This window comes from Leopardus geoffroyi, chromosome B3, assembly GCF_018350155.1.
Source record: "Leopardus geoffroyi isolate Oge1 chromosome B3, O.geoffroyi_Oge1_pat1.0, whole genome shotgun sequence".
Classification (NCBI taxonomy): domain Eukaryota; kingdom Metazoa; phylum Chordata; class Mammalia; order Carnivora; family Felidae; genus Leopardus; species Leopardus geoffroyi.
The window spans coordinates 37908819-37926772 of NC_059337.1; the positions used below are offsets into that span (position 1 = coordinate 37908819).

At 39.0% G+C, this 17954-nt stretch overlaps 1 protein-coding gene across 11 annotated transcripts in view; it reads right to left on the reverse strand.

Moving 5' to 3' along the window:
- MAP2K5 (mitogen-activated protein kinase kinase 5) overlaps positions 1-17954 on the reverse strand; it is a 277056-nt gene that overhangs the window by 208021 nt on the left and 51081 nt on the right. For all 11 annotated transcript variants that reach the window (XM_045449315.1, XM_045449319.1, XM_045449320.1 and 8 more), the window contains exons 7-8: positions 17112-17160; positions 9285-9349 (exon numbers count right to left, since the gene is read on the reverse strand). In XM_045449315.1, coding sequence (XP_045305271.1) covers positions 9285-9349; positions 17112-17160 — 114 coding nt within the window. The remainder of the gene's footprint in view (positions 1-9284; positions 9350-17111; positions 17161-17954) is intronic.

The window sequence follows — 17954 nt, forward strand, 5'->3', positions numbered from 1 at the left end:
TCTAAAATTAACTAGAGATGGTACATCACTGACTTTCAGAATTATATATTTATATCTTATATCCAGAATTAATTTGGGTTAAAGAGGAGGAAACTCAAGAGAGGGAATGTCAAATAGAAAACCCCTAGCTTGAGTAGTGGTCCCAAGTACTAATCTAAGTGTCAGAACACCTGAATTCTGTACAACTTCTAAAAATTGTACATATGAAACGTGTATGACTCAATGCTTTGATACTGAGTTCTAATCTTGATTTGAATCTTGGGCATGCCCCTTAATTCTTCCAAGCTGTATCTTTCTCACTGGTGAAAAGGGGGTAACCTTCTGAGAAAGGATTCAGCAAGGCCTGACAGATCCAGCATGATGAGGCCTCTGCCTGTCTCTCTGTTCTCCCCTGGGCTCACTCTGCTATAGCCACACTGGCCTGGACACAATATATTCATGCCTATCTTCAGGCTTTTGCCAGAGTGGCTCCTTCTACCTGGGAGGTTCTTCTCCCAGGTTTTCCCATGACTGGCTCCTTGCTGTCCTTTAGGTCTGAGCTCAAACATCACCTCTTCAGAGAAGCCTTGCTGAGCAACTATTTTACATTCTTTACAGCACTTGCAAGGTCTGATATCATCTTACTTCAGTATTCATTTCCTTGATTATTGTCTGTTCGCCCCACTAGTGTGAACTCCAGGAGCACAGGGGACCTGTCTTATTCACTACTGGACCACAAATACACAGAACACTCCTTGGCATAGAATGACAGTAAGGACAGTAGACCCCAGAACAAGATGGGGGTTGGGGGCACTGCCCCCTGTGCCCCCTGTGTAGTTGAAAATTGGCATGTAACTTTTGACTCCCTAAAAACTTAACTACTGATAGCCTACTGCTCACTGGAAGCCTCACAGATAACATAAAGTCGATTAACATATACTTTGTACGTCGCATGTTATATATACTGTAAAAGAAATGTTATTAAGAAAATCGTAAGAGAAAACACATTTACAGTGCTGTACTGTTTACTGAAAAAAATCCACATATAGGTGGATCCGTGCAAGTCAAACCTGTGTTGTTCAAGGGTCAACTGTATTTAGTCAATGAATAAATGAATAAACAATAAGATAAAAATTTAAAGAACAAAACCAAGCAAGATATGGCATAATATTTTTATAGTAGCTGAATGCTAATTAATTCTGCAACATCAGCCCCAGGAGTGACCTCTGTAGTCAACTCATGTCCAGGTCTAAGTGGGAATTCTTTTCTCAGTGGTTCTGAACACCAGCCATGCTGTTCTGCTTAAGGTAAGAGGGTTCACAGTCCAAGAGCCACCCAGCCACAGACCACACTGTGTGTTCCTCCTCAGACTGTGAAGAATCTGCCTCTGCAGGTTAATTCCTGAATCACTGCCCCAGTTCCTACGGTAGGTGAGGTGCAGTGCCTGGCCCTGAGGATGCCCACCCAGATTCACGGACACAGCTCTCCTCCGGGGAGGACCGTCCAGTGGGAAGAACGGTAGGAAGAGTGCATCACTCACTCTAACCGAAAGCAGGCTGGTCAAGAGACACTCCAGAGGAGCAATCTGAGGCTAGCCTTCAGAAACACACAGAACAAACCTGTTCTTCTGTCGGCAGAAATGACTTTTTAAGAAGTCAGAGGTCATGGAGACCCTCAATCTTCAGACAAACGCTGGCCAATTCCTTCAACCACTTCTCAACTCAAATACCAGTTCTTCCATGAGGCCTTTACTGATTCTTCCCGAGGAAAGAGCCAAAACTCATCATCCCTTCCTCAGCCCCAACCCGGGGCCTGGGTATTACACATACAGACATGCACCCTAGACTGGGAAGTCTTCTCTTACTTCATCTATCTGGACAAGGTCGAATGAGAGCCAGGCCATCCCCAACAACCAGCAGGGTGCCATCCACACAGCAGGGACTTACAATGAGACTGTTCAGCGCGTGTGTAAAGGAGGATTGGAGAGGCCCAATTCCTGGGCCCCCTTATGATTCTCCCCATGGTTCTCTGGGTGGTCTCTGGACTGTCCATATCTCTGTAAAAACTCAGTACCCAGAACTAGACACATGAGTCCCAAAGTGGCATGCTCCAAGATGAAGTCAAACCCAGATGTTGTCCCCTCCTAATGCAGCTAGAGGATAGATTCCAAAGGAAAACTAGATCTCCCGCACCCTATAAAAACCCATGTGAGCTAATGTATATCTCTTCACAATCACTTCTGCTTGGGGACTTTAAATTTCTTTATAAAGTAAGCATTTTTACTAAAATAAAATAGTAGAAAGAAGTCCTGCCACTTTAAAATTATTTTTTCCCTGAAAGGAGATGGTGTTGAAATACTTAGATTCAGCAAATTCTTACTTGAAATATTACCATAATGTATTGATTTTTACCAGACTCAATTGACTGAAAAGTTGTTTGTATAGCAATATTGGCCAAACCAATATACTAGAACAATTTTGTTACCCATAGTAATCAAGTGCATTTCTGAAGTATAATTATACTGTCATAAAAATAAAGCCAAGATACCCTCTTCCAAGCAATAAAACAATAGGGGCTATAAAACAGGAAGAAGAAAAGGCTAAATAGATGAGATTTTTTAAAATTAAATTTAGTGTCTTTTAAGAACACCTCTGCCTCCTTTTCCTTCCCTTAAGCCAAGGTTAGCAGAAATGATCAATACTTCAATCTCAATAAACTATTTCAATAATAGTTAATTCGGGTGGAAACAGAGTCTGAAAATCTCTGCTCAGCGACCTGTAACATCCTGTCATGTTGGTTAGATGCCAATAATCCATCATTGCCATAATGGATATGAGCACGTGTGAACATGGAGTGGGGGAAGCAAAGGTGGGAAAGGTGTAGAGAATCACAAGCTCAGGTTCATTCTTTAGAGTCCAATCAATACAATACACATTATTGTATGAAACAAACCTATAACAGTGAATGCTGAGAGAGGGAGAGAGGGAAACATACATAATTAATTTTACTTGACAAACAGTCATTGATTTTCTGGAAATATTAATATCCTTGTTTGTCACATGATACTTTAACACAACCCAGCCATATACAAGTATTTAATTTTGTATTAAGATGATATCTTGTTTGCTTGTTTAAAATATGATCTTGGCTGCAAGGAAAAGGCTCTTCATTTGATTAGAAATTTAAAGTTAAAATAAATCAAACAATCACCCTAGCTCTTGGGTCGATATCAAAACCACTTAAAAATTACTCTTAATTTACAAGATGCACCTCAGGGAAAAAAATATAAAGGAGTGGGGTCACTGGTGCAGTCGGTAGAGAAGCTGGGGTCAGAACTACTGCTGATGTGGTTTGGCACGTTCAGGGTGGCCAGTGAAAGAGAAGTGAGAGCTTTCTGAGTACTATGTGGTTCCCAACATTTTCTTCAACGACTCCTTTTTATTATACTTTCCCCTCAGGAATCCCATATTTTGACAAGTTTGGTTTACTAAACAGCATTTAACTAGACAGCAATTCATGTGTTTTCTCATTTTATATAACTGACCACCAGAGCTTCTAATTTTCATTAAATACATCATGTTACTGTAATGAGTTGATCTAATTCCAGCTCCAAAAACATAAACGTAATGTTTTACATGGCCTCTACAGCCACGTAAAGGGCAGAATACAACTTAATAGCTAGTTCATGTGATCTCAGTTACTATCTCCAAGGACCATCCTTACCCTATTGCCTAACAAATATCTCATAAATGGATAAGACAAAAGAGAGAAGGACGGACCAACACCTTTGAGAATTATTATCCCTTCCCTCTCCATGTTGTCTCTAGATATAGTCAAATCAATTCTTAAATAATGGTATATATCCAATCTTAAAATACCATGTAGGCAGTACATATGCTACCCATTATATCACTGAGAAAATCCTATCCAAAATTCAGGTTCGACCCTTAATGTAACTATAGGAAGCAACTGGAGGCGGACGTTTCATTACTCTTTTCAAACACCTACATATGTGACCAAAAAGCTGATAATCTTTTTGGAAAGGAAAAAATAAAATAAAAGATGATTCTTAAGTGCTTGTTAGCTAACTGACTTATTAGCATGACTTAAGTCCTGAGAGTTAAATATTACTTTATTTCTGGACCCAAAGCTTAAGTGACTCCATCAAACAATGCCCTGGGGGAGCAAAGAACCTGAGTGACTGGCCTTCATTATCATAGAATGTTTCCAAAGTAAGTGGGCCTGTTAATTACTTTCATTGCAATGTGACATACTATGCAAAAAAAGAGGGCAGTAACTAGTATGTTGGGTTAATTTATCATTCAAATCTATGCCCTTAGTTTAGAAATTCCTATTCTTCTAGGTGAGTGTTGTAAAACAAGTATGCAGGCTCTAAAACTAGCTAGCTATGGGGAGAATCCAATTAAAGGGTCTTACTAAAACCTGCTTGGGAAAAAAACCCCACTTGCCTCATTCTCATTTCAGCCAACATGTATAAAGCATCTATCCTATCCCTAGGACTGTGCACAGTACACTAGGAAATACAAGGAAACACAATGGACTCTGCTTGACCTTGAGAAACAACACTGCCTGGGGGAAAAACACAGAGCAAAGAGGAGAGAGACAGAATTCTGGCTTTGCCACTGAATGGCCACAGGCCTGGGGGTCCTAGCTTTTTCCCGTGGTCAAATGGGCTTATGAACATTTACCGGCTGTCCTAGAGCAGGCTGAAAACAAAAAACTATGATAAAAGAGAAAATACTTTGAAACTTCTAAAAAATCATTGTAATGTAAGGTATAATAAATCATATTCATGAGACAACTAGAGAATAGCAGGAAACTCAGAAGCATACCATGTATCATAATATAACGCAGAATTTCTCAAAATTAATTAAACGCAACTCTAACACAATTCAACATCTGGGAGATGTCTATAGATGTTCCTCAAAATAAGAGCCCTGCAGTCAAGTAAGCATAGGAAGCACAGGGGTCAACAATTTTTCCATTATTTGGTACTACCATTGCCAGTTAGCTAACATTTACTCCGTCATAGTGGTAAGTTCCTTTTCTATGGAACATCTCATTTAACCTCACAACAACCTTATTAGAGGTCATTACCCCCTTTAACACATGGGGAAAATGAGGCAGAAGACGTTATGTAACTCTCCGCCAGTCACACAGCTACTTAGGGGCAGATTCAGGGTACACTTACCCACAACACATCCTGTTCTCTACTTTCTCAAAGTTTTTAAAATTCACTGTGAATCTCATAGAGGGGAAGAGGATATGTGTCTTTCTTGAATGGGGGGCGGGGGGGGTTGGAGCAACATGTAACATTTTGGGAAATGGAGCAATAATGAAAGTACATTCATTTTCTTTTCCTAAATTATTCTTCTTCCCAGGCATAAATAAAACTTTAGCCTAAGATATTTCCTTTATAATCCATTTCACCCAAATCAGTAATCCAAGAAATACCAACTTAAAATTACCTAAGTCATTATCATAACATAGAGAATAACTCAGCAGAGGACTATGCACAGCACCCACAATACCACTTGGTTTAAATGTCTGGGCCCAGAATTTCACACTGTAGTACTGGGGGGGACATCCAAACTTAAAAGGCAAAAATGTGATCAACTATTAAACAATATATATTGCAGTTACACACAATATCCTATCCTTTGAAATTCACAACATCCCATCAGTGGAGCAAATAAGAAAGAAATATTAAACTTTTGCTTCGCATTTATTAGCTTTATTGTACTTTATAAGAAAAAAAATTAAATAGGCCCATTAGCCAGTTTTGTTACCAATGAGTGGATTTTCCAATATTTTCTTCATCTAGTTTATGTAGCATAGCCTGTAATATAATCATTTTGTTTGAAAAATCACAATTTTTATAGTCAACACCATTAAGGTAAACTTAGTGTAGGAGAAAGTCAATCATAACACATCAAACAGTTTTATGGAGACTTTAGTAAAGTGGATTCTCATTTCTTGACAATTATACCATTTCTTTGTGCCGAACTAAAAGCCAGGGATATAAGAACAATACAACGGAAGCCCAGGCAGAAATGAAGACCAATGATCAATAACAAGTGGTTAAGCAATTTGGTATCTTTACCTTCTCTTCTCTTAAGGATCACCTAAGCAATAAGATAAATGGGATGTCTTCTTTGTATAGAAATATAGTGTGTAAAATAAAGCACTAAAATCATCATGTTACTGCCACTCACCCTCCATAAACAACCACTGTCAAAAATATATTAAATCCAGGGGTTGCTCAGTTGGTTAAGCGTCTGACTTTGGCTCAAGTCATGATCTCGTGGTTCGTGGGTTTGAGCCCCGCGTTAGGCTCTGTGCTGACAACTTGGAGCCTGCTTCCGATTCTGTGTCTCCCCCTTTCTCTGCCTCTCTCCCACTCACGCTCTATCGCTCTCTCTCTCAAAAATAAAATAAAACATTAAAACAAAACAAAAAAACATCTTAAATCTGGGGCCCCTGGGTGGCTCAGTCAGTTAAACGTCGACTTCTGCTCAGGTCATGATCTCACAGCTCATGAGTTTGAGCCCCACCTCAGGTTCTCTGCTGTCAGCGCAGTGCCTGCTTCAGATCTTCTGTCTCCCCTCTCTTTCTGCTCCTCCCCAACTCTCTCTCTCAAAAATAAACATTTAAAAAAATATATTACAACACACACATATTAAGCACTAGCCACAGTAGATAAGTAAACTCAGGGTAAGTTGCTAATATTAACATAGCATTCCAGCAGGTATAGAACTTGTGCTAAGGAGGTGTAAGATAACGTGATGTTGGGGCGCCTGGGTGGCTCAGTCAGTTAAGCGTCCGACTTCAGCTCAGGTCATGATCTCATGATTCATGGGTTTGGGCCCCACATCAAGCTCTGTGCGATCAGCCCAGAGTCTGGAACCTGCTCTTGATTCTGTTTCCCTCTCTCTCTGCCCCTCCCCTACTCATGCTCTGTCTCTGTCTCAGTTTCTCTCTCTCTCTCAAAAATAAACATTAAAAAAAAAAAAAAAAAAAAAAGATAATGTGTTCTTTTATCAGTTCTCCTAATAAAAGGAGATCTTGTGGCCATGCTTCTTGGCTACAAACATTAACAAAGCAAACAAGGAGTTACTGTGTAAGGGGTACAGGTTTCAGGTTTACAAGCTGAAAACAGTTCTGGGATGGATGGTGTTGATGGTTGCACAACAGTATGAATGTGCCTAATGCCACTGAACTACTGTAGACTTAAAAATGGTTAAGACACTAAATTTTATGCTTCTCACCATAATTTAAAAAACAATAAAACATTAACATGATTCTATACTGTCATTTTTCCTTGGTAGATAGGCAGGTTATTTCCATTCCCCCGCCTCCCTCTCCCCTTTCTGTTGGTAACCTGTGTTGTAAAATAAAAGATTAAAATGTTAACATCTGGGATATTATTTCTAATAAAAATCATCTGCTGGAGTTTGGTAGTCTTACGTTTCCCCCCTTCTAGAATAAACCAGAACACTAAATTCACAATAGGGCTTCAATTTAAAACCACAACCATGCCTGAGCGTTCAACATGTGGTTAAACAGAGCAAATAAATAGGTTAGGAGTCTAAAGAAATGTTTTGAGATTCCATTTGAAGCCATTAAAAGGAACCCAAAGAGTTGAAGAGTTGCTAGAAATCTTTCCTGTTTCTTTCCTGTTTTATTTTATCTGGCTATCAGCATAAAAGCATTAATAAAAAGAAAGGTTGAGGCTTTGAAAAGTGTTCTCTACAGTGAACTTAAGAGAAGCAAATCAGGGCATGCAGGTTCCTCCCTCTGTCCTTTCTAAGGGTACCTGAACCCAAGAACGTTCAGAACAAGGTAAAAACTCCAGTCAGGTTACGAGTAAGATGAAGAGATGCTGTTTATGCAGCACTGGGGGCTACTTGGAAAGGGATGTCAGTACGATCCAGGGAAGGACAAGAGTACCTCAAACTCTTCAGACACAGTAGGTAGCCATCAAACATTTGAAGGGCATGGCCTCAGGATCATGTTAGGGCTGCACTATTATTTAATTCTCTGAATTATTACAGTGGAAGCACTTTACTTTCAGACCAACTATCCACAGTACCCAGTCATCTGTAGGAAAAAAGAATCCAAATACATGAACATAAGTTCTTAAAGGACTAGATTCAAGAGAGTGGACTCCAATCCTGGCTCTACCTGTAGAGAGAAGACTGAAGCCCTGAGTGAGTGAATAGGTCAGACGACTTTGAAGAAGCTTCTAACCCTGAGACACCTAATTCTACGCCAAGGCTGCATCTCTGTGTGGAGGATGTTCTGGGATTTTAAGATGTGACCCTTCATGATCATAAGGCAATAGGGAACTTTTTATCTATAGTCACGTGGTTAGCAAACACTTAAAATTCCAAGAACATTAGTAACCAATTATAAATTATTTCACAACTTTGAAAATATATATTAATATCAACATTAAAACATCTAAGGTAAAAACACAATCATAATGTGATACAGAGTTAGTGTATATATGGAAAACAGCTCTCTGGAGGAAAGCTTTATTACTCCCTCAGGGCTTTCATACAGAGTATGGATTTTTTAATTCCTAGTGGAATATTTTTCATACACCATTGCAGACTATTAAGTACTAGATATTACATTATGTAGTTTAAACTTTGCACTACTGCATGAGAAAGACTTCCCTGTCGAGAGAACTATTTTTTATGGTTAGCATTTTTTAATATGAAAATGAACACTCCTTTAGGGTAAGATCACTGCTACTGGAATTTGGGAGAATTTTATAACTTAACATATTCATCAATGTGTAGAAATTCTCTCGGGGGACTAGGGAGAGAAGGAAATACAACAGGAAAAAGGCTTTTTAATAACTTACAGCGTCGACACAGGGCAAAGCAATGGTATTTATAAGGTTTGTCTTCCACTGGGCACAGCTGTAAAAAGGCAGGGGACTAGTACAGGGTGCTAGCAAGTTTAGAAAAAAATGGTGTTAAAGAGCAAAGGAAAAAAAATGCATTAAACTTCAGGCCAGTTAAAGGTACACCTGTTAATGGTGGACTATTAACGTTCACCCAGGAGAGATGCAGACTCAGAAATATTAAAAAGGCAATATAAATGCACTTTTGCAAGCAATTCCTCAGAAAATAGATGCCTTGCAGAATTTTGGAGTCAAAAGTAGAAATAAAATCTAAGTGCCAGTGGTCATTTAAAAATCTTTGCCACAGAGAACTTGGATACTCACATTTGGCAAAAGTGGATAGAAAGTTTAAACAAAATCAACTACTCACTTGTAGACTGTGCCTCCGTTGCCATGACCAAGAGTGTCTCGATACCGTATGTCTTGTTCATTCATCTCCATGAGAAAGAAAGAAAAACAAAAAGGGTGTCATGCTGCGGATGGAAATGTCAAGGAAAAGCAACTCTGGGCCATAAACAACAAGCAGTCTGGGTCATTTCAAGTTCAGCTGCAAGAACGAGAAGATCAATACAACATTTGCTGTCCAATTTATAAAAGACGATACCAAGGGACAAAGTGATGGAAAGTTTAATGACAATTTGTTTGCCTGGGTCATTTCATTAAAGTTTGATAAAAGGTGTCAAAATGGAATGATATAACATAGCTCAAAAGGGTCAGGTCAGAGATACGGATAAGAACACAGTCTCTAGCACTACACATAACCAATGCCAAACAGCAGTGCACATAACCAAAATCAAACTTGGGAAGACAGCACACACACACAGACACATACCCAGTAATCTAATGCACAATCTGTAAATAAATCAGCCCCTGAAAACTCCTCAGGTGACCCCACAGTTAACATTAAACAAACTAACTGAATAATGCTAATGATTTTCCTGGAGTAGATACAGCTTTCCTTTGGAAACAATAAATTAGTATACAGCGGTAACTGGGTAGAAATCATATTATGCCGATGGAAAAGTGCCAAATCAGTGCACTTAAAAATGCATACATAGACAAATACTGAAATCCATAAAGGGAAAACATATAATAATGTGATTCTTATAAACTCAAGTCATTTTCATCATTTAATATGTTAAATAGCATGCACATTTTCTCAGGTTCCATAAAACTACTACACCACAAAGACTACTCTCGTTTGTATCATGAATAGTAGTCAATTATTCTAGTGCCCACAAAATAATGTTTTGGAGTTGTAAAGAACTCCCTAAATTCTTTATCAAATGACTTTGAGACTAGTCAGATTATATTTGATGCATTCGGTAATTTTCTACACAGTGGTCCAGTTGCTTAAAAATTAACTGCCAACTTTATTCACTAAATGGATTCAATAAAAGTGTTATTTTCCATATAGCTAAAGCTTGGGAAAAGCCATAGTAAGCCCTGAAAAAAAAATCAATTTCCTGGGAATTGCACTGCCTTGCATGGGCAGATGGAGTTTTTAATTCAATATCACCTGGAAAAAAAAAATAGTTTGCTTTCAGACCATTATAGTAAACCTTTAAATATTTTGCTCTAAACTTCTGCCAATTGAATAAAGCAAGGCTCCATTTATCAAGGGAAATATTTTTCTTCTATACATTTCTGAAGTTGAAGCTTCAGAGAGCTGTGATAATTAGCAGTATAGTGCAGGTAACAGAAACAGCTTCCTTTCCAAGCCGTTCTGCCAATCCCTAAAAGAATATTGACAGAGTAATGTGTAAAGGCCAATTCAACACCCAATTTAATTGTAGTACAACCTGATTGGTGCAATTTGCAATCAGCTAATTACTATATTTATGGTCAGAGACAAAATGATAGACAAGTCAGAAAAAGTGGCAACTATTTTCCTATTTGAGGGAAATTTTGCTTTTCATTACCTTTCTTGTATTACTAATACAGAAAAAAAGAAACCATGTTTTAACCTGCATAAAAGATGGAGCATGAAGAGAAGAGAAGAAAAGAAAACTTCCTTCTGCCAGACCAAAAGAGAAATTGTAAAACAGCATGAAGGAGAGCGGCACATAAAGGAATTTGAGATGTTCAGTAGCACAGCTAGGACCAGGTGGGCTTTGATCAATGGCGACGAAGGATATACGTGGAAACTGCGGGACCTACTGGCGAGTACAAACAGGCTAATTCCTTCCAAAACACTTCTCAAGGTAGTCTAAACAGCACTCTTAACCACTTCATTTGTACCATTAACTTGCCTAACAAGCTGCACCCTCATCAGGGCTCAAAGTAAATTTCCAAGGAAGCAAATTTCATGGACTACATAGGATCCAGGCTCCGCAGGAGCCACACTCTTAAGACTACATCCCCTCCACCACTCCGTCAGGACCTTCCAGATAAAAGGACCAGTAGTTTCCTCTCAGAAAAATATACAAGCCGAGACATATTGTCATTACACATTCCAATGACACTCTGGGATGGACCTAGGACTTTGCAGGGGGCTGGATTTTGTGGCATTCTATTGAAGAGAAGGCAAATGGGTAGGTATGGCAAGTCTCTGAGCTGCTTGAATCATTATAGTCCTGACATCGTAGGGTTATTTTACCTCTCAAACTCAGGACCCTGAAAAGAGAAGTGGAGCAGCTGCCTGCCCCCCATACCCAGCATTCTGACCTGACCAGGAGTGGTAGGCATCCACCAGGGGTTAGGCTGAGAGACGCTGTGTACTGTGGGTGTGGGTGTGTGTGCACGTGTGTGTGCGTGTGCTAAGCAGCGTGTGAGCAAATTCAAGGATAGAAATTTGGAATCCCTCAGACAATAAGATTGTAAGAGCCTCATAAAGATAAAAGTGGTTTTGAAGCAAAAGTTCTAAAACCATCTCACTTAAAAAGACAGTATCCATAAAAAGGTAAAGTGTTTCTACAATGTTTTAAAGTTTTATAGACCTTTGCCTGGCCTAAGAGCTGACTGATAGGTTTTTATATTTAAAAAATATCAGATTCTTTTTCTTTTGGCTTATTTGGATTTTCTAACTGTTATATAGTATGCAAATATTATTCATGTAAAAAAATGTTTTAACAGAAAACTGTTAGAGACAAGCTCATTAACTGATTACAAACAACCTTTTGAAAATCTCAAATCTCTGATTAAAATGGATTACTTCGGGGCACATGGGTGGCTCAGTCGGTTAAGTATCCAACTCTTTTTTTTTTTTTTTTAATTTTTTTTTTCAACATTTTATTTATTTTTTTTGGGACAGAGAGAGACAGAGCATGAACGGGGGAGGGGCAGAGAGAGAGGGAGACACAGAATCGGAAACAGGCTCCAGGCTCTGAGCCATCAGCCCAGAGCCCGACGCGGGGCTCGAACTCACGGACCGCGAGATTGTGACCTGGCTGAAGTCGGACACTTAACCGACTGCGCCACCCAGGCGCCCCTAAGTATCCAACTCTTGATTTGGGCGCAGGTCATGATCTTATGGTTTGTGAGTTCGAGCCCTGCATTGAGCCTGTTTGGAATTTTCTCTCTCTCTCTGTCTCTCAAAATAAAATAAACTTAAAAAAAACAGGTTACTTTAATTGATCTTACCTATGAAAAAAATCATGAACAGGATCAACTAACAGCTAATAACATTTTTGCCTTTTTTCCTTAGATAAGAATATTAATTGAACTTTTCAAATTGAAGCACAGGAACAGTGTTCATTTTGATACAAAAGTGGGATTTATATGCCTAGAGTGTACAATATTGAAATATTACAGTTGGGATCAAGTATCAAAAAAAATCACAGAATTTTGCAGCATTTCAAGCACATAGCCCAATTCACTTAGGTCATAAAACTAGTCAATAGCAACTAGTCAAGGCTAGAACTTGGTCCTTCAGTATTTTCTGCTCAATGCCATATGTCAGCAGCTGATGTCCTGGCTAAGTATGGAGGGACGTCCTCTCCCATCAGTGGTCACTGTTCCACAGGAAGGAAAACTATCAACAGAAGGGCACCCACAAGTTAAAAGCAATTTCATTAGCTATGGTATTTGTTTTTAAGAAAAGAAATGTTTTAAAGATCACATAGCTATATAGAAAAGAAGTGAAATAAAGTTTTTATTCAATAGAGATACTAAATTGTTTTAAAATATAACTCAGTTTTCTTGCTTTGACTAAAAAAAGCAAATAAAAGGCAGAATACTGTATGTGAGACTAGAGAAGAAAAAGCCATTGGAGTTAAAATTACATGTCAACTGAAAGAGGGCAAATGACCTGGGAACAATGACAGGCATCGGGTTCTGCTCCTGCTGAAGGAGAGTCAGGGGCTGGAACGAAACGTGAACCAGACAGGACAACCTGCAGGGCGGCAAGGTTGTTCCTGTGTGGGCAGAGGATGGTGTCATGACGTATGCACTTTTGTGTCTGTGCAGATAGAGGAGAGGGTCATGCTGTGTGGACTTCCATACAGTCTCATTTATGTTTTGGTCTTGTCATAGGATCTAAGATGAACCATAAGAATCTAAAGAGTTTTATATAGTGGTGATTATACAGCTTTTAAAGCTTATTTTATAGTCGAATTCCTATTTTTCTTCCTTTTTAAAAAAAATTTTTTTTTAATGTTTATTTATTTTTGAGAGGGAGACAGAGCATGAGCGGGGGAGGAGCAGAGAGAGAGGGAGACACAGAATCCAAAGCAGGCTCCAGGCTCCAAGCTGTCAGCACAAAGCCCAACACAGGGCTTGAACTCACGAACCACAAGATCATGACCTGAGCTGAAGTCAGATGCTTAACCTACTGAGCCACCCAGGCACCCCTAAATATTTTTTTAATGTTTATTCATTTTTTAGAGAGAGAGACAGAGACAGAGCATGAGTGGGGTTGGGGCAGAGACAGAGGGAGATACAGAATCTGAGGCAGGCTCCAGGCTGTGACCTGTCAGCACAGAGCCCAACACGGGACTCAAACCCACAAACCGTGAGATCATGACCTGAGCCGAAGTCAGACACTTAACTGACTGAGCCACCTAGTGCTCCCCTCCTTTTTATTTTCTAAACACAATAAGTATGCTTAAAGGCATCTGAAGTTCTCAAAATAGCCAAACATGCAGCAGGATCAGAATTAGTTCTAAGATCTGTGGCTTCTCAGTACAACTATACTTAATTTATCAGGAATAGGAAAATATTGTCACCTTCTCCTATAAAAGCTAAAACACAAAAAGAAGAGAAACAACTTTAGAGATGCAAAGGTCAAAGTTGTTCATCGTTGGAGTAACTATACACTTTTTTAATCCTTTAAATTGACCCACTGGGCCATTTCTAATCAGTTTCACATCAAGGGCCAATGTTAAAGAGATGATACTGCACTGAAAAGGAAGTGGGAAAAACACATCACGAAATCACAGCAATGATACTGATCTATAGCTCTCAATGAAACATGCCAAAAAAAATCTTACAATCTGGCTTTTTTTAAGCTGGCAAAAAAAGGAATCCTCGGTCATTAAACGATATAAGAAAAACGATGTCTCCATTCCAAAGACTAAATGTTAAACTCTTAAAAAAAGTGCTTGATTTAATACAATATTAATGAAATTAATGGGGAAAATGAAATGGAATTCAATTATGGATCAGCAAAGAAAATATTCTTTGTTTATTGTCTGCCTGTGTTAAGAAGAATCAGCACCTATCGCTTATAAATCATTAAAATAAAAATGCTCAATTAATCCTTATTTTATATGTAAAGGTCTGACAGAAACTAGACCCATCACTAGACCTTTGCTTCACAAATCGAAGCAATAATGGTTTCAGAAAGCAGTCACACTGTATGAGCAGACAATTGGAGAGATTTAGTAAATCCCACTTTATAGAGCAGAGACTAATCGGAAAACACAAGCCAGTCAAATGTTTCTTATGAACTGTTGACACTATATCAATGCTGAATCAATTGGTGGCATTTACTCTGAGTGACAGAAAAGAAATAAATATTTATATCACATAACCTATATCAATGAACCCAGGCAGAAAGCTATTTCTAACCTGTCAATATTTGATTATCTTGAAGAATCATGTCCCTTTCTTTTAATGATTAATATGAATTCCTTATTAAACCTAAGTGGAGGCTAGTGGAAAGGCAAATCATTATTAATGCTTGAGAGCATAAACCACTAAAATAAAAAACTATGCTCAAGTGTTAAAGTATCGTTAAATGTGACTTACATCTTCCATATCAAGTGGTGTCAGTGCTCAGCCCAGAAATTTATTGATGCCACAACTGGGCACATTACTTCCCTGCGATGCAATCTCGCTCAGTCTTTAGTTACCCTATAGCACCAAGGAACTGAGAAATTAGCACAAGGAGGAGGTATTATGAGGACTTCCAAACGTGGGTTTTTCTGTTTTGTTCGTTGTGACTGAAAGCAAATAAAGGCTGTTCCTTAAAAGAAAGAAAACGCCAAACTGTTTAACGCGGGGTTAACACATTCCCAAGGGAAGGCAATAAACAGTCTTTAAGTGTCAAAAATCATTCTCATGACAGTCTTCCACCACAGAGAACCTCATAACTGAAACCACTAAGATATTTATGGTACTAGGTTTGTTGTCAAAACATTAGGAACATTTCAGAATGCTTATTTTTTGCAGTGGAAATAAACTGTTTTTCATCTTTGAAAGAGGAATCTATGACAGGTTATTTTCCATTGCCTGAGTTGAACAAATGTAGTTAAAGCTTCTTAATTTATGTCAATTTTGAAGTATATTTTCCAGCTGAAGAACGCATGTGACTCACACTTAAGTTACAATTAGTAACTAGACTTGCAAGCGTGTTAAGAGACACGGAAAAATCCCAAGCTCGCTATTTCTGCTTTTAGTCAGGTTTTGTTTCATACTGGGTCCGAACACATCCAGGGCACTAGGGGGACACATTTGCAGATCTCAATCCAAACAAACCTCTGGCTGCTTAAAGTACTTTTAGGTACTAGATAAACACTATATAAAATTTTGAAACCATCATGATTACAGAGACAACACCAGATTCTCCTTGGCTGTACACAGAATATCGAAGGGCTAGAATTCCCACACTCTGGATGACGACGAGATGTCAGAACCGGACCAACTTATTTTTTCTAACTGTATTCAAGGGACTGTGTGCTACATAAGTAGGGCTTCCAGAAGCACTATCATACCGTCACTGTTTTAAGGCATGAGCATCCATCTATTAGGCCACAAAGTTACAGGTGATATTAAAGGACAAGCACAAGGACCCAGCTTTGTCTTCTTGACGTGCTCCACTACAAGTACTTGATTCATGAAATGCCAATGAGGCTTGGAGAGGTCAGCGTGTGAAGGCACTGAATAAGCATCTGAGATAATTAAGATTTCAGCCTTCGAAACATGGACGGGAAGTGAACAGCAGTTAAGAAAATCAATAAGAGTCTTTTATTTGCAGTGACACAGATGTCTCAGTCAATAGAGCCTAATAGGCAGGCTTGATCGCAATGGACAGGCGCCTGCCTCCAAGGCTATCAAAGGGCTTCTTCTATAACAAACATTAAAACGCATTTATGTTGCTATTGAAGAATCGAGGACCCTGTAGGTAGCTTAATTTGCCAGTGTATGTTTAAAAGCACTATACTATTTCAGATGTGTCCATTTACTGGAATCAAAATTAGTGAGAAATGACTGGCCCGCAGGCCTGTTTGTCCCTCACTGGCTGGGTTAGGTCACGCAGCTTTAGATGGCCAGTCCACTAGGCCAACCAAACCAAGGGCTTCTCAGGCCCAGGATTTTAAACGCCAAAGGTCTGCTGTTATGGTGTTTCCCTAAAAAGCCAGCGTTCCTTTCAGGACAAAAGAAGGAGCCAAGGTAAGAAAGTAACAGTTTTTCCTCTTCTCCTCAAAGATAATGAAAGTGGCAGCCACCTCCGGACGCTGGGCCATTTCAACAACCCATGGGTTGACACACTTGTTCAGAACTGATTAACTTTTTTTAGACTGAGATGGCAGCAGGGTGGGTGCCTGGTACTTCAATCTGCTGGGAGTGAAACCCATTAGCACAGTTTGAAAAACGTGCTGCAAATTGCTCTGCCAATCAAATTAAGCCACTGTAATTCATTTATGACAAGAAGACATTCACAGGCTCTTTATCTGTTTATTAAGTGTATGGATACAAAAACTGGACAGTAATAAGTTACTGCTACGTGAAAATCTTAATATGTAATGACACCTACCTGGCCATTGGCTAATATTTTTTTCAGTTCAGCAGAAGACTTCTTTAAGCTGAAAAGGGAAGACATAATTTTTAATGGCAAGATCACTGACACCTCTGAACACTGTTCAGAATTCCAGACTACAATACGTCTTTGTTTTAGGTGAACACAGGGACTCCACACTTTGCATCCTTCTTCCTACATCAAACACTTAACAAAAGTAACTGGCCATATGGCAAAGGTATTAATAAAAATCCTGAACCCCTAAAGCAAGACGGAAGCCTCCAATCCCAATGAAGCTAGATTACCTTACGGATTACTTCAGTGACCTTTCCTGGCTATTTAGTCCTGCTGCCTTTGGGTAGCCTTTCAGTGGCTATTTTATGTGGGCTCTGTCATCTGCTAAATACAAAGAACTTAACGATGCACAAGAAAACAGAACTTCAAAAGATAAAATAGATAGCTTAAGTACGGATCTTCTACTACCATTAAGAGGTACAATTCAGCTTGCTGGGAAGCCAATGTGCAACAAACAAATTCTGGGGCTCACTGGTTGTGTCATCTGGCACAAGTCAGTTACTTATCCTCTCTGAACCTCAATTTCCTCTTTCTGTCAAATGGGGGAAATATCAGCTTTATAGAGTAATCAAGAAAATTAAATATTACAAAAAGCCCACACACATTGTAGATATTAAGTAAATTTCAACTGCTTTCTCTTTGCTTTTCTGTTCTATAAGTGGGAGACTCTGCTTTCAGAGTTATTTAAGAAACATGAAAATGTTCTTCTCTGGACACACATGACTTGTAAACACTTATAGGAATGAGTTTAGGGAAAGTGGCTAGGGAACACTCTGAAGTCCTTCT